The sequence below is a fragment of the Rattus norvegicus genome, chromosome 11 (assembly GCF_021556685.1).
Source record: "Rattus norvegicus strain SHRSP/BbbUtx chromosome 11, alternate assembly SHRSP_T2T, whole genome shotgun sequence".
Classification (NCBI taxonomy): domain Eukaryota; kingdom Metazoa; phylum Chordata; class Mammalia; order Rodentia; family Muridae; genus Rattus; species Rattus norvegicus.
The window spans coordinates 58,185,970-58,208,430 of NC_141544.1; the positions used below are offsets into that span (position 1 = coordinate 58,185,970).

Sequence of the window (22,461 nt, forward strand, 5' to 3'; positions counted from 1 at the left end):
AATGCAAGGAGAAGCCCTTAGTGTAGGGGAATATTCATGGGGGAGCACCCTCATAGAAGCAGGGAGAAAGGGGATGAAATAGGAGGTTTATGGACAGGAAACTGGGAAAGGGAATAACATTTGAAATGTAAATTTAAAAATATCCAATTTAAAAAAAAAAGAGGAAAAAAGGAGGTGTGGTCTTATTGGAGGAGGTGTGGCCTTGTTAGAGGAAGTTTTTCACTATGGAAACAGGGCACTGAAGTTTTAAATGCCCAGTGTGATATCAAATCCAGTTTCCTCCTGGCTTCCTGAGGCTCAAGATATAGAATTCCTTCAGCACCATGACTGTCTTGGGGCTATCATGTTTTCCACCATGATGTTAATGAACTAAACCTCTAAAACTTTAACCCAGCCCCAATTAAATGTCCTTTATAAGAGTTGCCTTGGTCACTGTGGCTCTTCAGAGCAATGAAACCCTAAGACACAAACGGAAATTTTAACTAAAGATTCCTAAAATAAAGTGAAAAATGATAGCACAACCTACTAGAATTTCTGAGATAGAGCCAAGGCAGTACTAAGAGGAAAGTGTATAGCAGAATAAAAGCCATGTCTGTGTGACTACAAGAGTGGGTAGAAGTTAAAACAAACAGCAAACAAAACTGAAAACAACAATTTCAACAGCCAAACCAACTTAATGCCACAGACTCGTTCACTCTATACACACACAAAAAGAGAAAAAAACACCATTCAAAATTAACCTTTGGGATCAGCAAATAAAGAAAGAAATACATACGTAGGTATTTAAATAGATGTTTATGCCATTTATTTGTATTAAATAACTCCCATTTATTTTTGTTTATCCATAATGAAAATCATTGTAAATACAATAAGGAAAATCTGAACTTCAGTTTTCTAGCAATCACAAACCTTTAGACTGAGGGGTAACCATCTCAGGTGCGATGTCTCCATCATCCCCCTGCTCCTGTCTCCCATTTGCAGCCTCCTTTGCAGAAATGTCACCTGTCCTACTTGGTTTTGAGCCCCTGCAAATCAGAAATTGTATCATATTTATTTCCTTTTTTTAAAACTACCATTTTATAAAAGATTTGTACATTTATTTTATGTACATGAGTATACTGTAGCTGTCTTCAGACACACCAGAAGAGGGCACTGGATCCCACTACAGATGGTTGTGAGCCACCATGTGGTTGCTGGGAACTGAACTCAGGACTCCTGGAAGAGCAGTCAGTGCTCTTAAGCACTGAGCCAGCCCTTATATTCCTTTCTAATAAGACTCAAATGTATTTGGAGAACACATGGTACACATCAAATTAAAATCCAATAGGCTAAAAATATATTCTCATATGTAATTCTATATGATATAGGCCCTGGAAAGAAAAATACTGAACTCAGATTTGAAAAGTAAGTTTTCTTCTCCAAAGGACTTTGGAGAAAGAGAGAACTTCAGCACTGTTCCTGCAATATGAGCAATATTGCATAATTCAATAAGTCAAAGACAAAAGCTAAATGCGAATGAGCCAGTGTGTGATAAAGCAAACACAAACCAAAGCTACTGCTAATATACCTCAAAAATGGTGCAAAAAAAAACAAAGAAAAATAAAGATCAGATCAGGCTAACCAATCTTATCTATATAAAATAATTTAAAATCTAAGGTGCAAGCAAACTAATTAAAATAAAAGATTGAGGGAGAAACAAATTTTAGTCTCAATGTGGAGATGTACTGCTATGATCCCAGCCTCTGGAGGATCTCTGTGAGGTCAAAGCCAGCCTGGCCTACACAATGAGCTCCAGAACAGTGAAGGCTGCACTGAAAAGACCTGATCTCAGAAAAAGAAAAGAACAAAAGAAACAATTTTTTCCATGATAAGAATAAAACTTTTAACATTTTTGAAAATACAAAAGAAAATACATATAAAGGAAAATAAAAACTTTGGCCTAAAGAATTCAAACCTATTTGAGCAATAGATTACTTAAAAGAGTGTAAAAAATACCCTCTTGACTTTCCAAATTACTTCCTTTTAAAACATAAGCAAATGTGATACACACACACACACACACACACACACACACACACACACACACAATGTTGTTGTAAAAATATAAAAAATAAAAAAAGTAATGTCTTTTATCCCCACTAGGTCCAGCACCACGGTGCCCCCAAGATATCTGCTGAATATCTTAATTCTCAGTCAGCAAAGCATCTCACCCACTCTGCTCCATCCCCATAGCACACTGCCAAAGGCCTCTCTCTCTCAGCCTGGCAGCAATCTCTCTACCCGTCTAGTTCCCAAGGCAGGTTTCCATGCCAGAAACACACATCCCACTCTGTGGCAGCCCAGACCAGACACCGCACACTCTCTTACACTTAAATCTACACATGAAAGAACACACAACACAATAACCTTTAGCCCAATTGATAAGATATAATTGCCCACCTAAACATACAAAACCCAATACACATCCATTCCTTAAAAACATCCGTAACAACCTGTAAAGGTACACTGTGGAATCTTAATGTTACCCGCCATATTGTCCTGCCATGGCTTCTCTCTCTCCCCCTCCTGTCTCTTCCTCCTTTCTGTTCCAGTCTCCTCCTCTTCCTTCAAACTTTTCTCCCGCCCATCCTTAGTCCAATGACAGGCCTCCTTCTATCTTGTACCCGCCTCACCTGTGACATCATCCCACAACAATATATTAGTTAAATCTCAGTACGTGTAATGTAATACTATTCTCTATACATGAAGACATATTTTGAGCAGTTACAATGTTAAAATGCAAGGGATTTACAACTGAGGTAAATCAAATAAGTGACAGTAACAACAAAGATGCGTAACAATAACCTAGAATTAAAATGATCAGAATGTAAGAAATGAATTGTAAACTTAAAAGTTATAGTAACCAAATATTACCAAAGTAGTGTCATAATAAAAGGATCAGTCACTCACTCCTATGATTACACCACTGAACCCTTTATATTTACTTTATATAGTGTGTTTTACTTATAAATTAGAAACTAAAATCTCAAATACTCAAAATAAAACAATTTCACTTACAAAAAACTGTTGACTAAGTCTATTCATTGTAGTCAGGTTTCAAGTCTCAGTCATGAACTTTAAGGTTTAAACCATGTAAGTAACACTATATGGTATTTTGCTGGATTTTTTTTTTAAGTTCTCAACAAAATACCACTAGACACAATAACAAAACTTTCAAAATTGAAATGAAGTAAAAAGTAATGAAACGGAAAAAAAATACTGGAGCAGAATTTTTTTCTTTTCTTTTATTGGATATTTTCTTTATTTCATTTCAAATGCTATCTCCTTTTCCACTTTCCCCTCTGGAACCTCCCTATCCCATCCCCTATCCCCCTGAGTTTTAAATACAAATAATCCCTGTGTGAAGACAGGGGCTGGAGATGTGGCTCCGCGGTTGGAGGGATGTGGGAGAGCAGCACCTGAGCACACACACAGGTGTAGCACTCCACTGGTCTCAAAAGCTGGGGTTTGGAAGAAGCCTGAAACTCCAGTGGCAGGCTGATGCATGCAGAGAATGTTGCAAATAAACATAATAGAAATTCTATGCAGCTGTGAACAATAATAAAAATTCTAGCAATGCAGCTAAGTGCTAAGTGACATAAGCCAGACACAGAGAGATGAAGAGTGTATGTTTTCTTTCAGATGAAGAATCTTGATTTAAATTTAGATATACACAACGGGTACAGTACAGGAGGAGGGGTATGGTGGGAAGAGAGTGTATAACATACATGTGACATGACAGAGGTAGACATATCTGAAGGACGAAGGGAACTGGCCAAAGAGCAAACCTATCAAAGCATAATGATATATGTGTGTAAAACGCCGCAGTAAAAGCTAGACAAGTGGCTACGAGGACATACTTGCTCTTGAGGAGGATCCAAGTTCAGTCCTCCAGAGCACAAGAGTTCATTGGGGTTGGGCAGTTTACCACCACCTTTAACTCCAGGGCACCAGTACTCACTTGTACACATGTATGTGCACACACACACACACACACACACACACACACACACACAATTTAATCTTTAAAACATGTCAAAACAAAGGTGATCATTTTATATGCTAGTAGTTAATTTTTAAAGCTCATTAAGTAAATGATTTAATGTTATACCTTAATATCGAAAAAGAACAATAATAACAGAAAGAAAAACAGTAAAGATTTCAACAGAAACATAATCTAGGACAACAGTGCAAAAGATGAACAAAACTAAAAGTTGGTCATTTGAAAAGGTAATAGGTCCGCGGATCCCGGCCCGCAGAAGCTCTCTGCTCCCAAACCCCGTGGGAGAGAGACCTCACCGCCTGGTCAGGTGGGCACTCCCGAGGCTGCAGAGCGGAGGAGACCACCAACACTGCCCACCCCTGCCCACATCCCTGGCCCAAGAGGAAACTGTATAAGGCCTCTGGGTTCCCGTAGGGGAGGGCCCAGGAGCGGCAGGACCCCTGAGCCTGAGACACCGCCGGAACCTGAAGGAAACAGACCAGATAAATAGTTCTCTGCACCCAAATCCCGTGGGAGGGAGAGCTAAACCTTCAGAGAGGCAAGACACGCCTAGGAAACCAGAACAGACTGCACTCTGCACACACATCTCGGACACCAGAGGAAAACACCAAACGCCATCTGGAACCCTAGTGCGCGGAAGCTCCCGGAAAGGGCGGCGCATATCTTCCTGGTTGCTGCCGCCGCAGAGAACTCATGGGCAGCACCCCCTGAGCAAACTTGAGCCTCAGGACCACAGGTAAGACCAACTTTTCTGCTGCAAGTGACCTGCCTGGTGAACTCAAGACACAGGCCCACAGGAACAGCTGAAGACCTGTAGAGAGGAAAAACTACACGCCCGAAAGCAGAACACTCTGTCCCCATAACTGGCTGAAAGAAAACAGGAAAACAGGTCTACAGCACTCCGGACACGCAGGCTTATAGGACAGTCTAGCCACTGTCCTATAGCAGAACAAAGTAACACTAGAGATAATCTGATGGCGAGAGGCAAGCGCAGGAACCCAAGCAACAGAAACCAAGACTACATGGCATCATCGGAGCCCAATTCTCCTACCAAAATAAACATGGAATATCCAAACACACCAGAAAAGCAAGATCTAGTTTCAAAATCATATTTGATCATAATGCTGGAGGACTTCAAGAAAGACATGAAGAACTCCCTTAGAGAACAAGTAGAAGCCTACAGAGAGGAATCGCAAAAATCCCTGAAAGAATTCCAGGAAAACATAAATAAACAAGTAGAAGCCCATGGAGAGGAGTCACAAAAATCCCTGAAAGAATTCCAGGAAATCATAAATAAACAAGTAGAAGCCCATAGAGAGGAGTCACAAAATTCCCTGAAAGAATTCCAGGAAAACACAATGAAACAGTTGAAGGAATTAAAAATGGAAATAGAAGCAATCAAGAAAGAACACATGGAAACAACCCTGGATATAGAAAATCAAAAGAAGAGACAAGGAGCTGTAGATACAAGCTTCACCAACAGAATACAAGAGATGGAAGAGAGAATCTCGGGAGCAGAAGATTCCATAGAAATCATTGACTCAACTGTCAAAGATAACGTAAAGCAGAAAAAGCTACTGGTCCAAAACATACAGGAAATCCAGGACTCAATGAGAAGATCAAACCTAAGGATAATAGGTATAGAAGAGAGTGAAGACTCCCAGCTCAAAGGACCAGTAAATATCTTCAACAAAATCATAGAAGAAAACTTCCCTAACCTAAAAAAAGAGATACCCATAGGCATACAAGAAGCCTACAGAACTCCAAATAGATTGGACCAGAAAAGAAACACCTCCCGTCACATAATAGTCAAAACACCAAACGCACAAAATAAAGAAAGAATATTAAAAGCAGTAAGGGAAAAAGGTCAAGTAACATATAAAGGCAGACCTATCAGAATCACACCAGACTTTTCGCCAGAAACTATGAAGGCCAGAAGATCCTGGACAGATGTCATACAGACCCTAAGAGAACACAAATGCCAGCCCAGGTTACTGTATCCTGCAAAACTCTCAATTAACATAGATGGAGAAACCAAGATATTCCATGACAAAAACAAATTTACACAATATCTTTCTACAAATCCAGCACTACAAAGGATAATAAATGGTAAAGCCCAACATAAGGAGGCAAGCTATACCCTAGAAGAAGCAAGAAACTAATCGTCTTGGCAACAAAACAAAGAGAAGAAAAGCACACAAACATAACCTCACATCCAAATATGAATATAATAGGAAGCAATAATCACTATTCCTTAATATCTCTCAACATCAATGGCCTCAACTCCCCAATAAAAAGACATAGATTAACAAACTGGATACGCAACGAGGACCCTGCATTCTGCTGCCTACAGGAAACACACCTCAGAGACAAAGACAGACACTACCTCAGAGTGAAAGGCTGGAAAACAACTTTCCAAGCAAATGGTCGGAAGAAGCAAGCTGGAGTAGCCATTCTAATATCAAATAAAATCAATTTTCAACTAAAAGTCATCAAAAAAGATAAGGAAGGACACGTCATATTAATCAAAGGAAAAATCCACCAAGATGAACTCTCAATCCTAAATATCTATGCCCAAAATACAAGGGCACCTACATACGTAAAAGAAACCTTACTAAAGCTCAAAGCACACATTGCACCTCACACAATAATAGTGGGAGATATCAACACACCACTCTCATCAATGGACAGATCATGGAAACAGAAATTAAACAGTGATGTCGACAGACTAAGAGAAGTCATGAGCCAAATGGACTTAACGGATATTTATAGAACATTCTATCCTAAAGCAAAAGGATATACCTTCTTCTCAGCTCCTCATGGTACTTTCTCCAAAATTGACCATATAGTTGGTCAAAAAACGGGCCTCAAGAGGTACAGAAAGATAGAAATAATCCCATGCGTGCTATCAGACTACCACGGCCTAAAACTGGTCTTCAATAACAATAAGGGAAGAATGCCCACATATACGTGGAAATTGAACAATGCTCTACTCAATGATAACCTAGTCAAGGAAGAAATTAAAGACTTTTTAGAATTTAATGAAAATGAAGGTACAACATACCCAAACTTATGGGACACAATGAAAGCTGTGCTAAGAGGAAAACTCATAGCGCTGAGTGCCTGCAGAAAGAAACAGGAAAGAGCATATGTCAGCAGCTTGACAGCACACCTAAAAGTTCTAGAGCAAAAAGAAGCAAATACACCCAGGAGGAGTAGAAGGCAGGAAATAATCAAACTCAGAGCTGAAATCAACCAAGTAGAAACAAAAAGGACCATAGAAAGAATCAACAGAACCAAAAGTTGGTTCTTTGAGAAAATCAACAAGATAGATAAACCCTTAGCCAGACTAACGAGAGGACACAGAGAGTGCGTCCAAATTAACAAAATCAGAAATGAAAAGGGAGATATAACTACAGATTCAGAGGAAATTCAAAAAATCATCAGATCTTACTATAAAAACCTATATTCAACAAAACTTGAAAATCTTCAGGAAATGGACAATTTCCTAGACAGATACCAGGTACCGAAGTTAAATCAGGAACAGATAAATCAGTTAAACAATCCCATAACTCCTAAGGAAATAGAAGCAGTCACTAAAGCTCTCCCAACCAAAAAGAGCCCAGGTCCAGACGGGTTTAGTGCAGAATTCTATCAGACCTTCATAGAAGACCTCATACCAATATTATCCAAACTATTCCACAAAATTGAAACAGATGGATCACTCCCGAATTCCTTCTATGAAGCCACAATTACTCTTATACCTGAACCACACAAAGACCCAACAAAGAAAGAGGACTTCAGACCAATTTCCCTTATGAATATCGACGCAAAACTACTCAATAAAATTCTGGCAAACCGAATCCAAGAGCACATCAAAACAATCATCCACCATGATCAAGTAGGCTTCATCCCAGGCATGCAGGGATGGTTTAATATACGGAAAACCATCAACGTGATCCATTATATAAACAAACTGAAAGAATAGAACCACATGATCATTTCATTAGATGCTGAGAAAGCATTTGACAAAATTCAACACCCCTTCAGGATAAAAGTCCTGGAAAGAATAGGAATTCAAGGCCCATACCTAAACATAGTAAAAGCCATATACAGCAAACCAGTTGCTAACATTAAACTAAATGGAGAGAAACTTGAAGCAATCCCACTAAAATCAGGGACTAGACAAGGCTGCCCACTCTCTCCCTACTTATTCAATATAGTTCTTGAAGTTCTAGCCACAGCAATCAGACAACGAAAGGAGGTCAAGGGGATACAGATCGGAAAAGAAGAAGTCAAAATATCACTATTTGCAGAAGACATGATAGTATATTTAAGTGATCCCAAAAGTTCCACCAGAGAACTACTAAAGCTGATAAACAACTTCAGCAAAGTGGCTGGGTATAAAATTAACTCAAATAAATCAGTAGCCTTCCTCTACACAAAACAGAAACAAGCCGAGAAAGAAATTAGGGAAACGACACCCTTCATAATAGACCCAAATAATATAAAGTACCTCGGTGTGACTTTAACCAAGCAAGTAAAAGATTTGTACAATAAGAACTTCAAGACACTGAGGAAAGAAATTGAAGAAGACCTCAGAAGATGGAAAGATCTCCCATGCTCGTGGATTGGCAGGATTAATATAGTAAAAATGGCCATTTTACCAAAAGCGATCTACAGAGTCCATGCAAACCCCATCAAAATACCAATCCAATTCTTCAAAGAGTTAGACAGAACAATTTGCAAATTCATCTGGAATAACAAAAAACCCAGGATAGCTAAAACTATCCTCAACAATAAAAGGACTTCAGGGGGAATCACTATCCCTGAACTCAAGCAGTATTACAGAGCAATAGTGATAAAAACTGCATGGTATTGGTACAGAGACAGACAGATAGACCAATGGAATAGAATTGAAGACCCAGAAATGAACCCACACACCTATGGTCACTTGATTTTTGACAAAGGAGCCAAAACCATCCAATGGAAAAAAGATAGCATTTTCAGCAAATGGTGCTGGTTCAACTGGAGGTCAACATGTAGAAGAATGCAGATCGATCCATCCTTATCACCCTGTACAAAGCTTAAGTCCAAGTGGATCAAGGACCTCCACATCAAACCTGATACACTCAAACTAATAGAAGAAAAACTAGGGAAGCATCTGGAACACATGGGCACTGGAAAAAATTTCCTGAACAAAACACCAATGGCTTATGCTCTAAGATCAAGAATCGACAAATGGGATCTCATAAAACTGCAAAGCTTCTGTAAGGCAAAGGACACGGTGGTTAGGACAAAACGGCAACCAACAGATTGGGAAAAGATCTTTACCAATCCTATATCCGATAGAGGGCTAATAACCAAAATATACAAAGAACTCAAGAAGTTAGACTGCAGGGAGACAAATAACCCTATTAAAAAATGGGGTTCAGAGCTAATCAAAGAATTCACAGCTGAGGAATGCCGAATGGCTGAGAAACACCTAAAGAAATGTTCAACATCTTTAGTCATAAGGGAAATGCAAATCAAAACAACCCTGAGATTTCACCTCACACCAGTGAGAATGGCTAAGACCAAAAACTCAGATGACAACAAATGCTGGCGAGGGTTTGGAGAAAGAGGAACACTCCTCCATTATTGGTGGGATTGCAAACTGGTACAACCATTCTGGAAATCAGTCTGGAGGTTCCTCAGAAAATTGGACATTGAACTTCCTGAGGATCCAGCTATACCTCTCTTCGGCATATACCCAAAAGATGCCCCAACATATAAAAAAGACACGTGCTCCACTATGTTCATCGCAGCCTTATTTATAATAGCCAGAAGCTGGAAAGAACCCAGATGCCCTTCAACAGAGGGATGGATACAGAAAATGTGGTACATCTACACAATGGAATATTACTCAGCTATCAAAAACAACGACTTTATGAAATTCGTAGGCAAATGGTTGGAACTGCAAAATATCATCCTGAGTGAGCTAACCCAATCACAGAAAGACATACATGGTATGCACTCACTGATAAGTGGCTATTAGCCCAAATGCTTGAATTACCCTAGATGCCTAGAACAAATGAATCTCAAGACGGATGATCAAAATGTGAATGCTTCACTCCTTCTCTAAAAGGGGAACAAGAATATTCTTGGCAGGGAAGAGAGAGGCAAAGATTAAAACAGAGACTGAAGGAACACCCATTCAGAGCCTGCCCCACATGTGGCCCATACATATACAGCCACCCAATTAGACAAGATGGATGAAGCAAAGAAGTGCAGACCGACAGGAGCCGGATGTAGATCGCTCCTGAGAGACACAGCCAGAATATAGCAAATACAGAGGCGAATGCCAGCAGCAAACCACTGAACTGAGAATAGGACCCCCGTTGAAGGAATCAGAGAAAGAACTGGAAGAGCTTGATGAGGCTCGAGACCCCATATGTACAACAATGCCAAGCAACCAGAGCTTCCAGGGACTAAGCCACTACCTAAAGACTATACATGGACTGACCCTGGACTCTGACCTCATAGGTAGCAATGAATATCCTAGTAAGAGCACCAGTGGAAGGGGAAGCCCTGGGTCCTGCCAAGACTGAACCCCCAGTGAACTAGATTGTTGGGGGGAGGGCGACAATGGGGGGAGGGTTGGGAGGGGAACACCCATAAGGAAGGGGAGGGGGGAGGGGGATGTTTGCCCGGAAACCAAAGAATTATTATTATTAAGTATTAAATAAATTAAAAAAAATCACTCTTAAGTCCTCTCTGTTCCAAGAAATGAGGCATACATTGCCTTGTTTACCTTCTCCTGTTTCATTTCATTGAAAATAGACTTTTTCATATAATATGTACTGATTATAGTTTTAAAATATGAAATATTCTTAATTCACAGAAGCATGGCATACCAATAAGGGATATACAACTGAAAGTCAGCATATATATACATACATATGTATATATATATATATGAATGGTATCCATCAGCCTTAAACTATACTTAAGAAGTAATGTTCTTATTTGGTTATTTAAAAAGATAAAGAAGACACAACTCGGAAAGTTGGGTAGCAATTTGAAGAAATAAGGGAGAAATTTGGACTTAATATGATCAAAACTGAGTGTATGGATAAATGCAAAAATTAATAAAATATTTTATTAGAAAATATAGACATTAACAATAGATTAATATGGTTCACACTATTGTTGTATAATAGAATTATATACATTTAAATCCAGGAGATTTAATACCTAAACAACTCACTCTAGCCTTATTTTATTTTTAATTTAGATTTTAGTTTAAGTTTATATGTTTATCAAGGTGAAATAAATAATTTAAAAAAAAAAAGAAAAGGTAATAGGTGAGTTGTTAAGTGCCATTAGAAAAACTAAGACAGTTGAAAATTAGAAAAATGGAGATACTACAACAGATAACTCTAAAGAAAATTATAAGAATATTACAAATTACATGGCCCAAATCAGAAAACTCTGGGAAAAAAATTATAAACTCCTAAACATATACTAACTCCCAAGACTCATTTATGAAGAATTAAACCTGTTTAGACCAATAATGAAATCTGATTAGTTATAAAAACCTAAAAGTCTAAAAGGTGATGGCGTCACTACAAAACTCCATCCCCGAGAACATAGGTAGTACAAAGCCAGATGAGTCAGAACCCAAGAGACTCCCAAAACAATATAAGCTACAGTCAGCTGCCCTTGGCTGCCTTCCAGAACTTGAAGGGAAGACCCTGCTGCTGAAGACACCACACACTTGAGACACACGACTTGGAGAAATCCAGCTGGATATGGCCTGAAAGCTTCCTCCTCCCTGAAAACCAGGTCTCATAGTATCTGAAGGTTCTGTCCAAACTGCAAAGGGTAAAAGCAACAGTCCTCCCAGATGTAACCTGTGAAACATAACGATGACCACATGGCATGATTTCCCCAAGGGTACAATAGTGGCACTTACATCTCAGCAGCCACCTAACTGGGCTTAAGACTCACCCAGTAGGAGGAATTCACACCCATAACTACAAACCTAAAAAGTTGCCCATGACTGGTGAGGTCATGGACCCTAGGGGAGAATCTGCTGTTAACACTTTCCTAAACCAGAATAAAATTTAAGTGCATTCTAATAATTTATCCTAATAACCTCATATGAATGTAGTTCTCATTTCTCATCAAAAATCTTTTTTGCAGCAGGTAAGAGTCCATTATAGAAAGACAAAACAGTTGAAAGAACAGAGAACAGAGCATGTGGTGCCCAATCCCACTGACGCATCCACATCACGACCCCTACACCTAAGACTCAAGCACATCACAGAAGAAAGGAGAGAGGCTGCATCAGCGGCACCCGTGACATCTCAACAACAGGGCTCCCTAAGCTAGACCTGAACAGTGATACCACCGTATACATGCTAAGGGGGATGGGAAAACCTCACAATGTCCTTTCCCTGATGAAGAGCTAAAACAAGCAATGGCTGCTGAGAGAAAGAGATTTAATATTTTCCAGGGATGAGCTCCAATCAATAGGTTATGCTTATCACCAGTCCTAAACATATAAAAGAGACACTAATGGACTCAACAAGTTGCACTTATATATACATGTCTGTATGTATGCATAGATAAACAAAACAGTAATAACCAAAGAGAAAGAGGCCATAAATTTGAGGAAAACTGGAAAAGGGAATTGGGAAAAACAGAAGTGGGATGGGCATAGAATTATAAATACAGTGCTCATATATGAAATTCTCAGAAAAACTAAAAAGGAAAGAACAATGTGTATCTAGAATAGGTCTTGGTTTAAAATTATTTCATGATTAATTTAAATTATAATAATTAAGGTTTATATGTTATGATAATGAACATTGCCATGTTGAATAAGCAAATATTCTACCTGAAGGAAATCATTTAAGTTTTCTATTCAACCCTGATATTTTCTATTAATTCTTGATTTCTGATGTAAATGAAAACTTTGTTTCCCAAACCACTCTATTCTGATTATCTGTAACAGGGAGTCATGACAACTCTTGGCAGAATAAGGCTAACACAGAGCTTGTAATCTTCACATAGTATTCGCTCTTATCAAGTGTACAAGTGTGAAGTTTGCAGAGGAAACATCAGTTTCTATGGTTACAGCCTGCATTAATCTACTCTCAGAGTTTGTACTTAGTGTTATATATAATAAAGGTTGGCATGTTCCACATTCTCTAAAATAAGAGAATAAGAACAACAACAGGTAACGGACAGTCTGTCTCTGAGAAACTCTAAATAATTTCTATATACCATTCTCCTTTTGAAGTGGGTAAGGGTGGTTACAACAGATGCCAATCTATTCTGTGTTCACCTTATATTCCAGTTATATTGGGACATGTCTACTAACGTGATGGTATAGCTATGAATCTACATATTTCCACTAGGCATTCTGAATTCTCCTTTAAAAATGACCAGTTTAAAGAAAAGAGAGAACTACATTTTCATCAGTAGAGCTCTGAACTCCTTAAACTAAATGGTGAGGCTGATCAAGCTCTGACAAACGCTTTGGCCACAGTGTAGTGGGCAAGAGTGGTCTCAGATCATTCTGGCCTTTTCAAGACAGAAGCCTTCAGTAGCATCAACTACTGCAATAACCTTTAATAAAATTTGTTTTATTAGCAGTAATAAGAAATAATAATGTTACTACTTATAAACAAGCATTGGATTATGGATTTTACTCAAATCTAAACATCAGTCCAAAGGGACATACACTCTTATCCCTGTTTTACAGAGACAACAAGGCACCTTCCAGTTTCCACCTGTGCTGAGAGCAGAGCCTCAGCTCTGGATCCGAACCCACACAGCCCACACCCCAGTTGCAGCCTAACTCCCCAGGTATTCTGACATCCAGGATCACAGGTGAGACCCCCAAACCCCACCTCAATACCCAGTGTACCAGGACCCGTGACCCCTGGATGCAGAGTCCCCACCCAGCCAGAGGCCCTTGCTCTTTCAGACTCGACCTGTGCCAGGAGCACAATCTCCGATCTAGATCTGAACCACACCTCAGTTGTAGCTCAACTCCCCAGGTATTCTGACACATCCAGGATCACAGAGTCGCAGGATCACAGGATCACAGCAAGCACAGGCTCCAGTCAGAAACAGGGAGGCCAGATAACACCAGATAACCAGATGGTGAGAGGCAAGCATAAGAATATGAGGAGGAGAAACCAATTTGACTTGGCAACATCAGAACACAGTTCTCCCACCACAGCAAGTCCTAAACAACCCAACACACCTATAAAGCAAGATTCAGATCTAAATATTCTTTTCATGAAGAAGATAGAGGACTTTAAGAAGGACATAAAAAAAACTCCCTTAAATGAATACAAGAGAACACAAGAAAACAAGTAGAAGCCCTAAAAGAGGAAACACATAATCCCTTAAAGAAATACAGGACGACACAATCAAAAAGGGGAAGGAACTGAAAAAAACTGTCCAGGATCTAAAATTGGATATAGAAACATTAAAGAAAACACAAAGGGAGACAGCCCTGCAGATGGAAAACCTAGGAAAGAGAACAGGAGTCACAGACGTAAGCATCATCAACAGAATGCAAGAAATAGAGGAGACAATCTCAGCACTAAAAGATGCCATAGTAGAAATCAACACAATAGTCAAAGAAAATACAAAAAGTGAAAAGCTCCCATCTCAAAACATACAGGAAATCCAGGACACGATGAGAAGATCAAACCTGAGAATAATACGTATAGAAGAGAGTGAAGACTCCCAACTCAAAGGGCCAGCAAACATCGTCAACAAAATTATAGAAGAAAACTTCCCTAACATAATGAAATAAATGCCCATAAACATACAAGAAACCTACAGAACACCAAACAGATGGGATCAGAAAAGAAATTCCTCTCATCATATACTAATTAAAACACCAAATGCAGAAAAAGAAAAAGAAAGAAAGAATATTGAAAGCAGTGAAAGAAAACTGTCAAGTAACATATAAAGGCAGACCTATCAGAATTAGACCAGATTTCTCAACAGAAACTCTAAAAACCAGAAGATCCTGGGCAGATGTCATACAGACCCTAAGAGAACACAAATGCAAGTCCAGGCTACTATACCCAGCAACACTCGCAATTACCATAGATGGAGAAACTAAGGTATTTCAAGACAAAACCAAATTTAAACAAAATCTTCCCACAAACCCAGCCCTACAGAGGATAATAGAAGGAAAACTCCAACACAAGGAGGGAAACTACACAAAGAAAAAGCAAAAAATTAATCTTTTTCACAACAAACCCAAAAGAAGAGAAACACACAAACATAATTCTGCCTCTAACAATAAAAATAACAGGAAACAACAAACATTAGTCCCTAATATCTCTCAACATCAATGGACTCAAATAAAAAGACATAGGCTAACAGACTGGATACATGAACAGGATCCAGCATTTTGCTGCATACAGGAAACACACCTCAGAGTCAAAGACAAACATTACAAAGTCAAAGTAAAAGGATGGGAAATTTTTTTCCAAGCAAATGGTCCCGAGAAACAAGCTGGAGTAGCCATTCTAATATCCAACAAAAATAGACTTTCAACCAAAAGTTATCAAAAAAGACAGGGAAGGATACTACATACTCATCAAAGGAAAATCCACCAAGATGAACTCTCAATTCTGAACGTCTATGCCCCAAATGCAAGGGCACCCACATTTGTAAAAGAAACATTACTCAAAAAGAAACAAAAAAAAAAAACCCCTCAAAGCACACATTGAACCTCCCACAATAATATTAAGAGATTTAAACACCCCACTCTCACCAATGACAGATCATAGAACCAGAAACTAAACAGAGACACAGTAAAACTAAAAGAAGTTACGGACCAAATGGATTTAACAGATATTTAACAGAACATTTCACCCTAAAACAAAAGATTATACCTTCTTCTCAGCATCTGATACTTTCTTAAAAATCAACCATATACACAAAACAAACCTCAACAGATACAAGAACACTGAATAAATCACAGGTATTCTATCAGACCACCATGGACTAAGGCTGGTCTTCAATAGCAACAAAAACAACAGAAAATAGCAACAACATGAAAGTTGAACAACATGCTACTCAATGATAACTTGGTCAAGGAAGAAATAAGGAAATTAAAGACTTTTTAGAATTTAATAAAAATGAAGGTACCACACACCCAATCTTATGGGACACTATGAAAGCAGTGATAAGAGGAAAACAGCTCTGAGATCCTCCATAAAAAAATTTGGAGAGAGCATACACTAATAGCTTGACAGCACACCTAAAAGCTATAGAACAAAAAGAAGCAAATACACCCAAGAGGAGTAGAGAGCAGGAAATAATCAAACTTAGGGCTGAAATCAACCAAGTAGAAACAAAAAGAACAATACAAAGAATTAACAAAACTAAGAGCTAGCTCTTGGAGAAAATCAAATATCATCAAGATAGATAAACCCTCAGCCAGCCTAACCAGAGGGCAGAGAGACAGTATCCAAATTAACAAAATCAGGAATTAAATGGAAGACATAACAGAAACTGAGAAATTTTGAAAAATAATCAGACCCTACTACAAAAGTCTGTACTCAACAAAACTGAAAAACCTGGATGAAAGGGATGATTGTCAGATATCATGTACCAAAGTTAAATCAGGATCACATAAACCATCTAAACAGTCCCATAACTCCCAAGGAAATAGAAGCAGTCATTAGAAGTCTCTCAACCAACATGTAGAAGAATGCAGATCGATCCATGCTTATCACCCTGTACAAAGCTTAAGTCCAAGTGGATCAAGGACCTCCACATCAAACCAGACACACTCAAACTAATAGAAGAAAAACTAGGGAAGCATCTGGAACACATGGGCACTGGAAAAAATTTCCTGAACAAAACACCAATGGCTTATGCTCTAAGATCAAGAATCGACAAATGGGATCTCATAAAACTGCAAAGCTTCTGTAAGGCAAAGGACACTGTGGTTAGGACAAAACGGCAACCAACAGATTGGGAAAAGATCTTTACCAATCCTATATCCGATAGAGGGCTAATAACCAAAATATACAAAGAACTCAAGAAGTTAGACTGCAGGGAGACAAATAACCCTATTAAAAAATGGGGTTCAGAGCTAATCAAAGAATTCACAGCTGAGGAATGCCGAATGGCTGAGAAACACCTAAAGAAATGTTCAACATCTTTAGTCATAAGGGAAATGCAAATCAAAACAACCCTGAGATTTCACCTCACACCAGTGAGAATGGCTAAGACCAAAAACTCAGGTGACAGCAGATGCTGGCGAGGATGCGGAGAAAGAGGAACACTCCTCCATTGTTGGTGGGATTGCAGACTGGTACAACCATTCTGGAAATCAGTCTGGAGGTTCCTCAGAAAATTGGACATTGAACTGCCTGAGGATCCAGCTATACCTCTCTTGGGCATATACCCAAAAGATGCCCCAACATATAAAAAAGACACGTGCTCCACTATGTTCATCGCAGCCTTATTTATAATAGCCAGAAGCTGGAAAGAACCCAGATGCCCTTCAACAGAGGAATGGGTACAGAAAATGTGGTACATCTACACAATGGAATATTACTCAGCTATCAAAAACAACGACTTTATGAAATTCGTAGGCAAATGGTTGGAACTGCAAAATATCATCCTGAGTGAGTTAACCCAATCACAGAAAAACACACATGGTATGCACTCATTGATAAGTGGCTATTAGCCCAAATGCTTGAATTACCCTAGATGCCTAGAACAAATGAATCTCAAGACGGATGATCAAAATGTGAATGCTTCACTCCTTCTTTAAAAGGGGAACAAGAATACCCTTGGCAGGGAATAGAGAGGCAAAGATTAAAACAGACACAGAAGGAACACCCATTCAGAGCCTGCCCCACATGTGGCCCATACATATACAGCCACCCAATTAGACAAGATGGATGAAGCAAAGAAGTGCAGGCCGACAGGAGCCGGATATAGATCGCTCCTGAGAGACACAGCCAGAATACAGCAAATACAGAGGCGAATGCCAGCAGCAAACCACTGAACTGAGAATAGGACCCCCGTTGAAGGAATCAGAGAAAGAACTGGAAGAGCTTGAAGGGGCTCGAGACCCCATATGTACAACAATGCCAAGCAACCAGAGCTTCCAGGGACTAAGCCACTACCTAAAGACTATACATGGACTGACCCTGGACTCTGACCTCATAGGTAGCAATGAATATCCTAGTAAGAGCACCAGTGGAAGGGGAAGCCCTGGGTCCTGCTAAGACTGAACCCCCAGTGAACTAGACTGTTGGGGGGAGGGCGGCAAGGGGGGGAGGATGGAGAGGGGAACACCCATAAAGAAGGGGAGGGCGAGGGACTAGGGGGATGTTTACCCGGAAACCGGGAAAGGGAATAACACTCGAAATGTATATAAGAAATACTCAAGTTAATAAAAAAAAAAAAAAAGAAGAAGTCTCTCAACCCAAAAAAGCCCAGTGCATGATGGTTTTAGTGCAGAATTCTATCAGACCCTCAAAGAAGATCTAATTCCAATACTTCTCAAACTATTCCATAAAATAGAAACAGAAGAAACACTATCCAATTCTTTCTATGACGCCATAGTTATACTGATAGCTAAACCACACAAAGACCCAACGAAGAGAACTACAGACCAATTTCCCTTATGAATATCAATGCAAAAATAAAATTCTCGCAAACTGGATCCAAGAACACATCAAAATAATCATCCACCATGATCAAATGGGCTTCATCCCAGGAATGTAGGAATGGTTCAATATATGGAAACCATCAACATAATTCATATAAACAAACTCAAAGGAAAAAAAAAACCACATGATCATCTCGCCAGAGGCTGAAAAAGCCTTTGACAAAATCCAGCACCCATTCATCCTAAAGGTATTGAAGAGATCAGGAACTCAAGGTTCATACGTAAATATAATAAAAGCAATATACAGCAAACCAATAGCCAACATGAAACTAAATGGAGAGAAACTCAAAGCAATCCCATTAAAATCAGGGACAAGACAAGGCAGCCTACTCTCTCCCTACCTCTTCAATATAGTACTCAAAGTCCTAGCCAGAGCAATCAGACAACAAAAGGAGGTCAAAGGGATACAAGTTGGAAAGGAAAAAGTCAAAATATCACTATTTGCAGATGATATGATAGCATACATAAGCAACCCCTAAAATTCCATCAGAGAACTCCTTCAGCTAATAAACAACTTCAGCAAAATGGCTGGATAAAAATTAATTCTAACAAATCAGTAGCCTTCCTCTAACCAAAGGATAAACAGGCTGAGAAAGAAATTAGGGAAATGACACCCTTCATAACAGTCCCAAATAATATAAAATATCTTGGTGTGACTCTAATCAAGCAAGTGAAAGATTTGTATGACAATAACTTCAAATCCCTGAAGAAAGAAATCAAAGAAGACTTCAAAAGATGGAAAGGTCTCCCATGCTCATGGATTGGTAGGATTAATAGAGTAAAATAGGCCATCTTACCAAAAGCAATCTACAGATTCAATGCAATCCCCATCAAAATTCCCACTCAGTTCTTCTAGAGTTAGAAAGAGCAAATCTCAAATTCATTTGGAATAACAAAAAAGCCAGGATAGCAAAAACTATTCTCAACAACAAAAGAACTTCTGGGGGAATCACTATCCCGGACCTCAAACTATACTATACAGCAATAGTGATTAAAAACTGCATGATAATGGTACAAAGACAGGCAAGTAGAATGGAAAAGAATTGCAGACCCAAAAATGAACCCACACACCTATATGGTCACTTGATCTAGAGTGCAGATGTGGAGAAGGAGGAACACTTCTCCATTACTGGTGGGAATGCAATCTGGTACAACCACTCTGGAAATCAGTCTGGAGGTTCCTCAGAAAATTGCACATAGTACCACCTGAGCACCCAGCTATACCACTTCTGGGCATATACCCAAAAGGTGCTCCAACACATAACAAGGGCACATGCTCCACTATGCTCATAGCAGCCTGATTTATAATAGCTAGAAGCTGACAACCCAAATGTCCCTCAACAGAGGAACGGATACAGAAAATGTGGTATACAATGGAGTACTACTCAGCTATTAAAAACAATGACTTCATGAAATTCTTTGGCAAATGATGGAACTTGAAACTATCATCCTGAGTGAGGTAACCCAGTCACAAAGGAACACACATGGTATGTACTCACTGATAAGTGAATATTAAGATAAAAGCAGAATACCCACGATACAACTCACAGACCATATGAAGCTCAAAGAAAATGAAGACCAAAGTGTGGATGCCTCAGTCCTACTTAGAAGTGGGAACAAAATAATCACAGGAGGTTGAAGATGGGAGGGACTTGGGAGGAAGAGAGAAGGGGAAAAGGAAAAAGGGGGTCAGTACTAGGTGTGGGAGGAGATGGGCAAGATGTACAAAGGGTCAGGAAATTGAACAGAGGTGTGTAGCAATGAACAGAGGGATGGGGAACTGGGGGTGGCCACCAGAAAAGTCTCAGATGCCAGAAAAGCAAAAGACTCCCCAGACCCAATGGGGATGACATTAGCTGAATGCCCAACAGAGGGGACAGAGAATTTGTAGAGACCATATTTAGAGGTTAGGCATGGCCCCTAGTTGAGGAATGGGGCTACCCACATTTCACAAAATTTTAACCCAGAACTGCTTCTATCTAAAGGAAATACAGGGACAAAGAGTGGAATAGAGACTGAAGGAAAGCCCATCCAGAGACTGCCCCATCTGGGAATCTATCCCATATGCAGCCACCAAACCCAGTCACTATTGCTGATGCCAACAAGTGCTTGCTGACAGGAGCCTGTTATGGATGTCTCCTGAGAGGCTGTCAGAGCCTTACCAATACATATGTGGATGCTTGCAGCTCACCATCGGACTGAACATGGTAACTCCAATGGAGGAGGAGTTAGGGGAAGAACTGAAGGAGCTGAAGGGGTTTGCAACCCCATAGGAAGAACAACAATGTCAACCAACCAGGCCCCCCAGAGGTCCCAGGGACTAAACCACCAAACACTGAGTAAACATGTAAGGACCCATGGCTTCAGATGCATATGTAGCAGAGGATGGCTTTATCTAGCATCACTGGAAGGGGAGGCTCGTGTGTCCTGCGAAGGTTTGATGACCCAGCATAGAGGAATGATAGAGCAGTGGAGTGGGAGAGGATAGGTGGGGGAGCACCCTTGTGGAGGCAGGGAGAGGAGGCTGGAATGGGGGTTTTGGAGGGGAAACCAGGAAGGGTGATAACATCTAAAATGTAAATAAACAAAATATCCAATTTTAAAAAAAAAGATACAATGAACTTGCCAGGGTAACTCAGTGTGTTAGCAACAAAGATGAAAACTGAATTTAGATCTAGCTACAATGTTTATGCTTATTCAAAACATAAGAACTAAGGACATCTGAAAACAAACAGATTTTCAGAGGGCACATCAAAGATACCCAGAAATGTCACAACAACTTTTAAGGAACTAGAAGAAAGAGTTTTCACTGAATAGATCCTAGAAACAAACAGAAATTCATACTTATCATTATTTCATATTTGGTGCGAGGCCTGAAAAGCAGATTATGACAGATAGTTTCCTAAGCCTCTCACAGAGCTATTTTCTTAATTATATAAATGCATTCCAATGTAATTTATATTCTATAGAAAAAGAACATCATAAATTTCCACAAAAAGTGCTTAAATTATAACATGTTTATATTACATATTTTTTAATTTATGTATTTATTTTAATGGAGGAGTGCTTTATCTGCATGTACACCTACATGTCAGAAGAGGGCATCGGACTCCTTTATAAATGGTGCCCCATCATGTGGTTGGTTGCTGGAAATTGAACTTAGGAACTCTGGAAGAACTGTCGGTGCTCTTAACCTCTTAGCCATCTCTCCAGCCCCCGAAAAATGCATTTCTTAAATCTCTAATTATATATCAAATCTATTGCCTGGACAATAACACTAAAATTCTTTTAAATTAATTTTTAGTTATATTTATTTTATGAATCTAAGCGTTTTGCCTGTATATTTGTATTGTGCTGATTGAGTGTCTGGTATTCACAAAGGTTGTAAGAGGACATCTGATCCCTGGAAACTAGAGTTATGAATGGCTGTGGACCATCGTGTAGGTGCTGGGAACTGAACCCAGGTCTGCTAGAAAAGCAGCTGATGTGCTAAATGCTGAATGTCCTCTCAAGCCCAATCCTGGCATTTGTTTGAAGAAGGAAACCTGACAGAAATTAGAATCGCATGGGAACAGTGTCTCCATGAAGGACTGTACTCTCCGTCAGCCTGTGAGCATATCTGTGGTTGATGTCTTAATTGCTTTAGGCAGTTACACACAGGCAGAAAGTCCTGAGCTATGTATGAATATGCTTGTGTTCC

General features: G+C 39.4%; 1 protein-coding gene across 5 annotated transcripts in view; it reads right to left on the reverse strand.

The window, feature by feature from the left end:
• Positions 1–22,461, reverse strand: part of Senp7 (SUMO specific peptidase 7) — a 140,352-nt gene that overhangs the window by 48,100 nt on the left and 69,791 nt on the right. For all 5 annotated transcript variants that reach the window (NM_001105888.2, XM_087575867.1, XM_087575866.1 and 2 more), the window contains 1 exon segment: positions 910–1,025. In NM_001105888.2, coding sequence (NP_001099358.1) covers positions 910–1,025 — 116 coding nt within the window.